At 36.1% G+C, this 11,564-nt stretch overlaps 1 protein-coding gene across 3 annotated transcripts; it reads right to left on the reverse strand.

Moving 5' to 3' along the window:
- Positions 1 to 491: 491 nt before the first annotated feature.
- On the reverse strand, positions 492 to 11,252 carry LOC114669375 (zinc-alpha-2-glycoprotein-like). Of its 3 annotated transcripts, none has more exons than XR_007936129.1 (7): positions 11,120 to 11,252; positions 8,343 to 8,603; positions 6,193 to 6,444; positions 4,745 to 5,035; positions 2,429 to 2,527; positions 863 to 982; positions 492 to 691 (listed from the first exon to the last, which is right to left on the reverse strand). XR_007936129.1 is itself a non-coding variant. In XM_028825589.2 (7 exons), the coding sequence occupies exons 1-6, from the start codon at positions 11,172 to 11,174 to the stop codon at positions 930 to 932; spliced, it is 951 nt and encodes a 316-aa protein (XP_028681422.1). In that variant the 5' UTR covers positions 11,175 to 11,252; the 3' UTR covers positions 492 to 691; positions 890 to 929. The 3 variants fall into 3 exon arrangements, 2 of the variants coding, with proteins under 2 accessions (XP_028681422.1, XP_028681421.1); XM_028825589.2 differs by having other exon boundaries at positions 890 to 982; positions 6,193 to 6,384; XM_028825588.2 differs by having other exon boundaries at positions 890 to 982.
- Between the last annotated feature and the right edge of the window lie 312 nt (positions 11,253 to 11,564).

Below are 11,564 nucleotides of genomic sequence, written 5' to 3' on the forward strand. Positions count from 1 at the left end.
CTCAGAAACACTCGTTATAAAAACCACTGGTGTATGTCACCACACTCCATTTATGTTAGGTAGAACGCCTAGTGGGGGCTGGGTGGTCTCATGGCCTTGGAACCCCTGCAGATTTTGTTTTTTTTATTTGTTTGTTTAATCTGTCCTCCTTGGCCATTGTTCTTTGTTAATAAGTATTGAAAACATGCTATATAAATAAATGTTGTTGTTGTCATGGTATGTTCTATAAATATTTTGTAATAGTTGGGATGACCACAAATATTTTAAAAGATTTTATTGTTCAGAAAATAAATAATCAGAACCACCATTACTTTTAGTTCAATAGTAGACAAAGCGATTACAGCATATTGCTCCAGCTTGAGTTGCATTTGGCTGTTATGGAGTGTATAGTGCAGCGCACTGGCATCCCATCCAGAGCAACTTAAAGGTCTAATTGTATTATGTTCTGGGATACCATCACTGTGTCCAAGATAAATAATTTACCAAATGGATTGATGAATAGATTTATTCAGATTTGGAATATCTGAAAAACATTCAAAGCAGATGTCACTGAAGTATATCCACTACTCTGATCATTTTCCAAACATCTTTTCCAATACTAGGATGGAGGAAAACCAAAGCCAATCCTGGTAGCATCAGGTATCAGGTAGGAACCATCCTTGAATGGAATGACCACACCTCAGATGCACATCTGTGGAATGTAAGAAAACAAGGATACCAGCAGAAAACAATTTGGACATTGGGATAACAAATCAACTCTATATAAGTAGTAATTAAGCTAAGATTAAAACTGCTCTAGTTTATAAAAGCAGTGTTGAAAAATATGTTTTGTAGGTCCTTACAAAAAGTGGGAATTAATTACATTTATACTTTTATAAAAAAGACTTACCAATTCAATTCATAGAACAATATTTTTCATTGATAAACTTTCAGGTTAAATCTCTCACATATGAAACTCTATTTCCTCCTCCATTTGTGAGTCCTATGAAAAATTAATTTAAAAATGTAATATGTAAACTTTTCAAATAAATCCGCTATTATTTTTTATAAATTTCAGTATTTTAAAACTACAGAATGCCCAGTCACAAAAATATAGCATTACACTGTAAGCTACATTCTGCAGTATATGGCAAGGGTTGTCTCCTTTCTTGTGTTCCTTTCTGGTGGACTTGACCGTGGCTCCCAGAGATGTTGTATTGCACAAGGATGGTTAAGAAAAGGGGTGAAGAGATGAATGCTAAATAGCGCCATGTGTATATTTTACATGCTGTTGTGTTAATACTGCACAAATTAGGATACACAGGTTAAATAACTATAATATAATGCATTTCACTGTGTTTTGGCAGGATGCAGTAAGAAATTAGGGAGAACTCCATAGTAGAAAAATAAAGAGCAAAAAAAGAAGTTACAATGGAACAAAAGAGCCATATAAGAACACCAGTAAAAAATGTGGGGCATATGAGAGCAATGGTTGAAAGGGATATTAGGAAAGTTAAAAGGCAGTTGAAAAGAAATACTGCAGAAAAGGCAAAAGATGACCCAAGAAGATTCTTTCAATATTTTAGTAGTAAGGAGAAGGTGAAAAGAATAAAAAACAGTAAAGGCGTGCTAGAATATATATAGAAAGAGAGACTGAAGGAGTTGAACCTTTTCAGTTTAAGCAAACGTAGATTAAATGGTGACAAGACTAAAGTGTGTAAAATTGCAAAGGGAATTAGTACAATGGATTCCAGCTGTTGCTTTAAAATAAATTTTTCAACAAGAGTGCAGGAACAAAGGTGGAAACTTGTTAAATGCAGATTTCACAAAAATGTTAAAACATTTTTCTTCACATAAAGAACTACAGACAAATGGGATACATTCTCAAGTAGGACAGATGACTTAGATGGGCTGAATGGCCTATTTTCATCACAATTGTGTTAATGTTCTAATTAACTGAAAAATAATGCAGTAGATACATTGAAAGGCTGTGTGCTATGCCAGTCAGTTAAGTCATACCAAACTACATGAATATACAGTATGTGTATGTTCTGTCCTGTATAATATGCTGCAAAGTATATTTCAAAACATTAAAAGCTCGATTATATGGACTTTCTTTACTTTGAGAAGTCAGGATCAATTTAAAAAATAATGTGTCAATGCAAACTCCCAAATCATTTCTAGAGTTAGCCAGGATTATCCTTCAACTGCATGAATTGGCATTTAGTTGGCAAAGTTGTTTTTAGGGCTTTAGGTTTAACAATGTAATGTTTCTTGTGAATGGTTCATTATTCTACTTGTTCTTTGTGTTTTATATACCCAAAGCACAGTGAAAATTACAAAAAGGAACACAAGTACTTGCACCATCATATTTCTTGTTGATGCACTTTTATCTTAAAACAAAGCAGTAGAATAGCATGTTTAAAATTTAAAACAAAGAAACACATACCTCTTTGTCTTTTCATCCAATAGACCAATCCAGTTATGATGATGGCTATTATCACCACAGCAGCAACTACGACTCCGACTATGATTCCAGTAGAAGAACCTTAAAATAGGATTTATTTTTTTGTCAGTAACATTAACATACTGTATTGTCCATTCATCAGTCCACTTGATCTAAACAGAAAATAGCTATGGGCATGCTGTTAAAATAATGTGCTTTCAATAAATGCAATATTGTGAAGCTTCCATGCATATATATTTTTGTTTAGTTTCTGCTTGCTATGTATTTGGTAAATTATTCATGGATATGCATATTGTGGTGGATTGTCGGCATTTTACTCCGGCCCTCACCCCCAGGCCGCCAGGAGGAGCTCTCCTGACAGCATGATCGTGCCCCGAGTTCCAGCAGGGCCTCATGGACTATGTAGTGTTTATACACAGCCCTGTTGGATACCTTGGGGGCCACCGGGAGTCGCTGTAGGGGGGCTAGCGGGCTCTTATGTGCCCTATAACCCGGGAGTGCGTCATCATCACGTGACAGGAAGGAACGACATGCTCCCGGGCTGAAGAAAGGACTGTTTAAACTGAACCGGAGGGAATAAGGACTTGTGGGTTTGGCCAGGAACCACTTCCGGGTCAGGGGATATAAAAGGACTGTGGGAAAGCCCAGACGCTGAGCTGAGCTGGGAGGTAGGAGGGCGAAGTGTCTGGGCGAGGAGGATTGGTTAGTGAGAGAGAGAATTGTGTTTATGAGTGTGGAGTGGAGGGTGCTTTGTGCATGGTTTAATTATAAAATAAATAGTAATTATACATTCACCTGGTGTTCAGAGTGGTACCTGAGGGTTCAAGAGGTGGACCACGCCTCTATCTGTTACAATATGTATTGTGAACTGCATCACCACATAATCCTCATTACCTGAAGATAATCGTGTACATGATTGTCCTGTTTACCTCCAGTTTAAAATGTGAGAACACGCTGGGTATTTTATAAAATTATTACAAATACTTCACTTTAGAGCACAATTTTAAATGGCAAATTATTAATATACCCTGAATATATAGAAATAACTTTGATTTACCAAACTTATCCTTTAAGCAATTACTATTGTGGAAGTAACCTCCGAGGAAGACAGGAATGGTTCAATCAATGAGCTTTATTCAGTCACAGATGAGTACATGGATTCATGCTTTGCAAGGCAGAAGAGCGCAGTTTCCCCTTTTCGGTTGGCTTTAGTATTTTTGCTCCCTCCCCCTTCCCCTTACTTATCAATTAGCATGATATTGTTTATCTAAGCATTTCATCTTATATTGCGCAAATCGGCCAACCGTTTCTATTTTGTGTACGTGTCAGAAGGGGTCCTAAAGAAAGAAAGGTCATCTTTCTTGTGTCTAACAGACACCTTCCTAAAGAGGAGGTTGTCCTAGGTCAGCTTGTCTTATGACAGACGCCTGTATGAATAACCTGCCATTATAGCAAAACAGCTTTGTCAGCTTTTAACCCTTAGTAACTTGCAAGCAGTTAGTTACTGTACCAGAGAAATCCACCCCATCCATTTCCAATCTCATATTTTTCTACTATATTTGCTAGGAAATCTACCCCTGAAGCTATTGATGGGGCCAATAGCATATTACATTGAAACACTAACACAGCAGCACTCGCTCCAGTGTAACTCAACAACACCAGTCCTATTAGTAGTTTATTTTTGGTTTATAGTGGAAACCTCAAAGTAAGATCTCTAAAGTAACAAACTCCATTCAGAAGGCTCTAAATAGGGCACCGTCACTAAGAGACAGCAATTCAAACATCTATGCCAGTTGATGACCAGCAGTCAATCAAGAGACCTAACTGTTAAAAATCTGAACTTTATTTTGTTCAATCAGATATTCAAACCTGACGGCAGATTTTGGCACAGAGTCAATTAGTTCAACTGTCTGTAAAAAGTCCCTCAAAGTTGTTTTGCTAGGAAGAGAACTAAAGTAACAATGGGGCGATTAAATCAGTTTAGGTGTGCAGTTCCTCTACCTTTACTTTAACCTAATGTTCATAAGTTAACATCTCACTGACCTCAAAGTACTTCACTGATAGTTCTTCACTGAAAACTAAAGTCACAACTCATTTTTACAATATTTAAATTGTGTTTTTGACAGAATTAATTCTTTAAAGAACATTACGTTTTTGACATGTTTCTCAATGTAAATAACAGTATGCCATTAAGAACATACCCAGACATCTGACAATTTTATAAATTGATTGATAAAATGTAGATCATTTTAATAGAATAAAAGATAATTCATTAGACTTGCTCAATTGAACTCCTACCTTTGTAATTCCAAGGGACAATGAGTTTTCTTGGAAGGCTGGAATGATTCACCTGGCAGGAGTAGCCATATTTTTCAGCATCCATGAAACTCACATTTAGTACCTTCCTGACCTGGTAGGTGTTATCATCGTTCAATAAAACATCACCACTCAATGCTTGTACAGCTTGTCCTCCATCTCTGACCCACTCTACATCAATAAGTTGAGGGTAGAATCCGGTGACAAAACAAGTGACCTCTGTTTCTAATAATTCAGGAATGGTTTTCTGGAGGAGAAATACGCTGGGTTGAACTGCAGATGTAATAATAACTGTCAGAATTCAGAAGATGAACAATCAACTTCTTTGACATCTACCATTGTTATAAAATCTTAATATAAATGTAATTTTCAATACGAGGAGGAACTACGAATGTGCCCTGTAGTGGATTTTTGTATCTCACCCAGGTTTGGCTCCTGCATTGTACCCAACACTTCTAGGACAAACTCCGACTCTCCACAATTCTGTAGTGAAAAATGTACATGCAGAAAATGGATAGATATATGTATGAAAATGTTACTATCCTATAACAGTGGTTTCATGATTACAAATATAAATATCTAATAAGATAAACCAAAATTATCAGTGTTAATAGATTCTATTGTACAGCTAAAATGCAACATGGAGTTCAATTCCCAGTCCAGTCAATATATAAGTTGCATACATTTGTTTTTCCTGGATAATTTAGTTAACTCCCACATCCCAAAATTTGTATTAGGTTAGTTGATTAGCGTAACTCAGCCGGCTGTCAGTGTGCTTAAGCATGGCCTGTCACAAATGAAAAGTGAAGTGAGTGAGCCAACAGAAGACCAACTAAGTCAGGGCCTCAAACGCCAACCAATTTCATTCCAACAAGTTGCTTAATTCTTGTTGTTAATTAAACCCATTCTTTAATTCCATGGTTTGTTGCTGCTCTCATTGTGCATACATTTCCAAAATTGTTGATTTTCTCTTTTCTAAGACTGTTAAAATGTTTTGGGAACCTGAGCAGATCAGCATTTCTGTGACCTTCACCTTTCTTTATTTTCAGATATCGCATGATGGACACAGTTTGCTGGTCATGTTTTGACTCATTTTTTTTTTATCTCTTTATCATTTGGCTGCTAATTAATGAAAAGGAAACAATTAAGGGGTCTTAGACTTGAAGAGCAAGTTAAATATAATTAATTCAAAAGAAGTTAATTAGCAGCAAAAACAGGTCACTAATTAAGAAAAGACTTAGTATGAAAACCTGCAGCCCTCTAGGACCGGAGGTGGGAACCCCTGCAGAGTCTAGCAAGATATTTCTGAGAAAACTATAAACTTTATAACCAGTGTGATGAGGTTTTTGAACAACACTTGTAGTATTCGGCCATGTTTTCCACTTTCTTTAAATCAACAAAGGCTTGTGTGCCACACTTTAGTCTCTTACCTTGCCTATTCAGGGTTTCTCCTCCATAGAAAACAAATTCACTTAGCCAGCCAGAGCATAAAGTTTGAAAAATCTGCACAAAAACTTTTGAAATAACACAGTTGTGTAGAAGAAGGCTTGCCTGTTCTTGTGCAATGATACATTCCAGGGTGGTCATATTCAGAATGATCAGGTCCTCTCCATCATACCCTACTATAGCAAACAAACCTCCAGTCAAATCACAACCAAACAATCCCTGGAGAGTGTGAACTCCTGTATGAACAAATCCACAAAAGTAGTTAATAGTAAATGCTATAACTTAAAACTTTCTATGTGAAATATTTCATGAGATCATCTATTTTGTGAAGCCACCCCATCCCATACAGGTCTTGAAGAGCTGAATACTACTGCATGACAGCAATATGAGAAGGGCTGCCATTTTATCACAAGACACACTCAGGCACACACCTGTGCTGAGCCAATTAAGAGTCAACTTTTAAATTAATGAGGATATCTGAGACCTTCGGAATAAACCAGAATGTTCAGAATAAATTAGAAAGGACATGGGAAGACGGAGTACTAGGAATCACACCAGCATCCAGATACTGTGAAATGAAATTGGGGGAACATCTTTATTGTAAACTGTTTATTTCTGACTCAAGTTGTATTCCACAGATTGTCAGCAAACAGAAAATATCACACAAAATTGACCAGGAGCCATGCAAACAATAAATAAGCAATACAAATCTATTTATCAATCTTTTGTTTTTGAATTCTAGTTTAGTTTTTTATTTATAATTAGGATTTTGATGTTAGTACAGTTCTAAAATGAACTAGTATAACAAACCTTTACTTGAACTTAGACTGATCATTTGTTTTCTCCTTTAAATAAAGATGCTTGTTTATATCTGTTGCCCCTAAAATAACATTCAGTCCGATTAAACACTTCCTCCAGCCTAAGATGAACACAATTTTCACATACAGCACCAACCAAATAGTTTCATCTGGCGTACAAGCTTACTGATCATAAACAGCTCAAGCAAGTCATTCATTATGGTGTCATCATTACAGTGCAACCTCCGAGAAGCCAAAAGAGACAACATAAAAGAACATAAACATACTTAAATGACTGTAACCCAGAACAGCAGAGTGCTCTTCTTTTGTATACATTTAGCAAACAAGTGTTTTTAAATATTGCATTTTTATTTTGGGTAGTGTAGTAACATATTGTAGTGTTAAATGATGAGCCTTACAACCCCAGTGATCCATCCTGGTCACTGTCAGCATGGATTGATTGTTAGATAGAGAAGAACTTTATTAGTCCTAATGGAAATTGCAGGGTTACAGCAGCAGACAAAAAACAAGCCACAATTATACATACTGTAGAACTGTAATAATCTTAAGTATGCTAACAAGGTGTAGGTATTTATAAAGTGTAAACTGTTTAGAATTGCACACACTTATCAGTTACAGTTTCACAGAACAGGATGAACAGGATATTATTACAATATATTGTAAATAGCACCATTATATGTGAAGATGTCTACTAGACCTGCTCAGTTCCATTCAGCACACAGGGAACAATACCACCTCGGCTGAGGGGTGACTCATTATAGACCCTGATGCCTGAGGGTAGAAACGGCATCACATAGCGCTCCTTGGAGCAATGCAGTCTTCTCAGTCTGCTGCTAAATTGCTCCTCTGTTTAGTCAAAACCTCATACAAGGTAGTCATTTTAATCAGTTTATCACCATTTCCCTAGCACACTATTGCATAGAAAAATACACTGGCCACTACAGACCAGTAGAAAAATACACTTGCCACTTTCTTACAATTCCTCCAAAACTGTGCCATGTGTGAGTGAGTTTAGGCAAGTGAGTCTGTGGGCTCTGTGATGGAGTCTCATCAAGGCCTGGACCCTGTATTGCACTCAGTATTGAGTAAGTGTGTCCTCTGACTCATTGACATCATGTCCACTTTTGGTTTCTTCCCCACACCCAGTGCAACTCTGGCTTCCCATGAACTTGCACTGAAAAAACTGCTGACCCCAGAACATGCAGGATGCATTGATTTTAATTTGATTAATTTATTCTTTCAGAATGTGTTTGTTTTGCCTCATCACTTCCACCACACAGTATATCAACTGAACATATATAAATGAATATGCTTACCAGATATTTGATTTAAAATGTTCATTAAGGGCTTGATATTAGTAGCACTGGCATTCAGTAGATAATCTGAAATCTCCTTCTGGGTTGATAAGAAACTTGGACTCTCAACATTTTTTAGCCACTCGTATTGACGGATCCATATCGTAGTATTGGAGTTATAATAGTAAATCTCTATGTCATCTATGAATTCTTCCAATATGAATATTGGGAAATCACTGCTGTTTAAACCAGTTGTGTAAACAGATCTGAAAGAAAGTGTAACTAAAAAAGGAAAGCATGAGAAAAGTTAGTGGATTCCATAAAATGTGTCACCATTGCATGGATTCTTCAACTCCAGAGTCATGAAAAGTTCAATCATTCATTTGTTTCAAGCAGAGTTGACTATTCTGATATTTTATTGTCGAGCTGTTAGAATAATTCACTTGCTATTCTGCATTTTGTTTAAACCATGGCAGCAAGAATTACAACTAGAACTAAGAAATAATGACCACATAACTTCAGCTCTTAAATCACTTCACTGGGTTCCATATAAGCTTACAGCTGATTTTCATTCTCCTCATATATAAAGTTGTAAGTGGTTTAGAGATCCTTACCAAATGTACATACTGTAACTTATTAATGTCTATCCTTAAGGGCACATATTGTGATCTCAAGGGAAAGCCTCCCTTCTCTTTACTTTTTATTCCAACAATGGAGTGATCTGCTCACCAATATTAGAGAAGCCCGCTGGTCTCAGCATTTAAGTCAAGGCTGAGTGTACCCTTGTTTGATTCAGATTATTCTCTCTCACTGATTTTTAGTTATTGCAGGAATTAAGCATTTATTTTCATTCATATGTAAATAAGAATTTATTTTTATCTCAATGGTAAAAACTTAGGTGGAAGATAATTAAAATCAAAAGCATCTTTATATATAATCGGGGTGTATATATAATAATGAGGTGTATGTTAACTTTAAACAGCAAACTATGCTGGTGTTCTGAAATGACACCTGAGCACTAGTGTTGATTACCAAAGCGTTATTTGCTACGAATTGGCTGTGTTCACGTTTTCTCTCGTTCATTGAATTATCTTTCTATATAATACGCTACCATGGCTGTTCATTTGTCTGTCCAGGATTTGAAATCACCTGTAGCTTGCAAACCGTTGGACCTATTGACCTGAAATTTGGTACACATATACTACATGATGTCTACTATCTGCTTTCAGGGTGATGATTGACCTCCAAGGTTATTCCTCTTTTTATTTTTATTTTATTGTAGAATAAACGCTCGACAGTGGCCAGCAGGGCGGCCTTGCAGTATATGCGTATGGGCTCCGTTCTCATCCCTACCACCTTCTCCATCACTTCCCCTACCTCTTCATATCTTAAATCATTCTTGAGGCAGATTGACAATTTAACTGCCAGCTTAAGTGAAAAATTAAAGAAAACGTACTAAGTAATTGCATCACAAACACTGACTTAATCAGTTTTAACACAAAAATATGCCAACGAAAGAAGAAAAGAAGCGGGCCACTAGGTCCAGCACAGGGAGAATCTGTGAATCTTCAAATTCACTAATTGGTAGAACCTCCTTTAGGAAACAGTCTCAATCAATTGCTTCTTGTAAATGCTAACAAGACCTCTTAGGAGGTGTTTTGACATCTTCCTCTGTAGAGAAATGTTTCAGTTCGTTTCTGTCTCTGAAATGATTTCATGAATGGCTTGCTTCAGATCACATTACAACTCTGTGTAATTTCTTCTATTTAAGCCATTCTGATGTTAGTTTGTTCAGGTGTTTGGGGTCATCATAATATTGCATGACCTATCTTCTTATGAGTTTCATATTACAGGCAGAAGACCTGATGTTCACCTTTAGAATTTGTTTCCTTATTAACTTCAAGCTATTCATGGCCTGTATCTCTACACCATGATGCTCTCTTCATTATGTTTCGGAACTGGGATAAAGTTTTGGTGTATTGTGTTTTGTGTTCTCCAAACATAGCATACGCTTTGCCACATTTTATTTTCAGTGTGGTATCCATCAATCATCCAACTACCAACTAACACTCATAATATTGTCAGTAATGTAAGCTAATGTACCCCTCAAATGAAAATACTGCAATATGGCAAATTTCCAGGAAAATATTCTTCAAACATGAGCACCAGTGCTGCACAAAATGCATTGGTGAATTTAACCAATCAACACAAGTACTCAGGTTCTTCAGTTTGTACTCCATCTGCCTGACTGTGGATTGATGGAGGTTTAGGTCTAGAAATGCCCGTGTTTCTTCCACTTTATGAGCTTTTAACGTTTATTTTCTGAGGTGCTCTTTTAATGAGACTATGTTGTGTGATTCAAAGCATTTCTGATGTGTAGAGAAGAAAACAAAACTAATGTATTTTTTATATACAAGATAGTTTATATTTCAAATCCCCATCTGAATGTTATCTCATTGATTGTAGCTCAAATCACCTCCTTCCTATATGTTCACATTTCCAATGCTCGGCCTCCAATATTTAAACAATACATTAAATAGATGACAATATACAGTACAAACCTGGTAAGAGCTTTTTGTTTAATTTGATTATCTTTATCTATTATAATGATTTACTTGAAGACCATATCAGATTTCAGGAGCCATTCATACAAGAATTTAAAAGAATTACTAGGGTTGTCAAATTAATTTTGACATTGAGCCTATATTAAGAACATCATGACACTACATTACATAATATAGCATAAAAACCTACAAGTAATTTCAAGTGAAAAAAATATTAGTGAATTTAAAACTTACCAGCACAAGATACATGGAACCCATAAGCTATTCCAAATACCCTAAACCAAAACATAGCTGAACAAATTTAACAGAAGTGCTTCTAAAGGATCCGAAGGTATAAAATAAATACACTGCTGTGTGTCACATATCATATTCCACTGCCACAAGTGGGTTGAGCGTTAAGTTCTTTAGTTTCTCACTGAGCCAGTTTGACAGGGATTGGCACAGAAGCAGACATTTTTCATTAGTTTTGTGTTATTCATTTCTAATGGCGAGAGATTCCTGACTCCTGAGAGTATGTCTAGATTATTTAAAGGTATTATCTGTGAAAAAACAACACAGTATAAAACAAAACAAATATGTTTTTAAACCCAAGCAAATAAAATTATGTTTTTAATTTTTTTTGAGATGGCTTGTCAGTTATTTTTTCTGTTTTATGTCTTTTTAGATACATTTTTTTTTC

The sequence above is a fragment of the Erpetoichthys calabaricus genome, chromosome 1 (assembly GCF_900747795.2).
Source record: "Erpetoichthys calabaricus chromosome 1, fErpCal1.3, whole genome shotgun sequence".
Classification (NCBI taxonomy): Eukaryota; Metazoa; Chordata; class Cladistia; order Polypteriformes; family Polypteridae; genus Erpetoichthys; species Erpetoichthys calabaricus.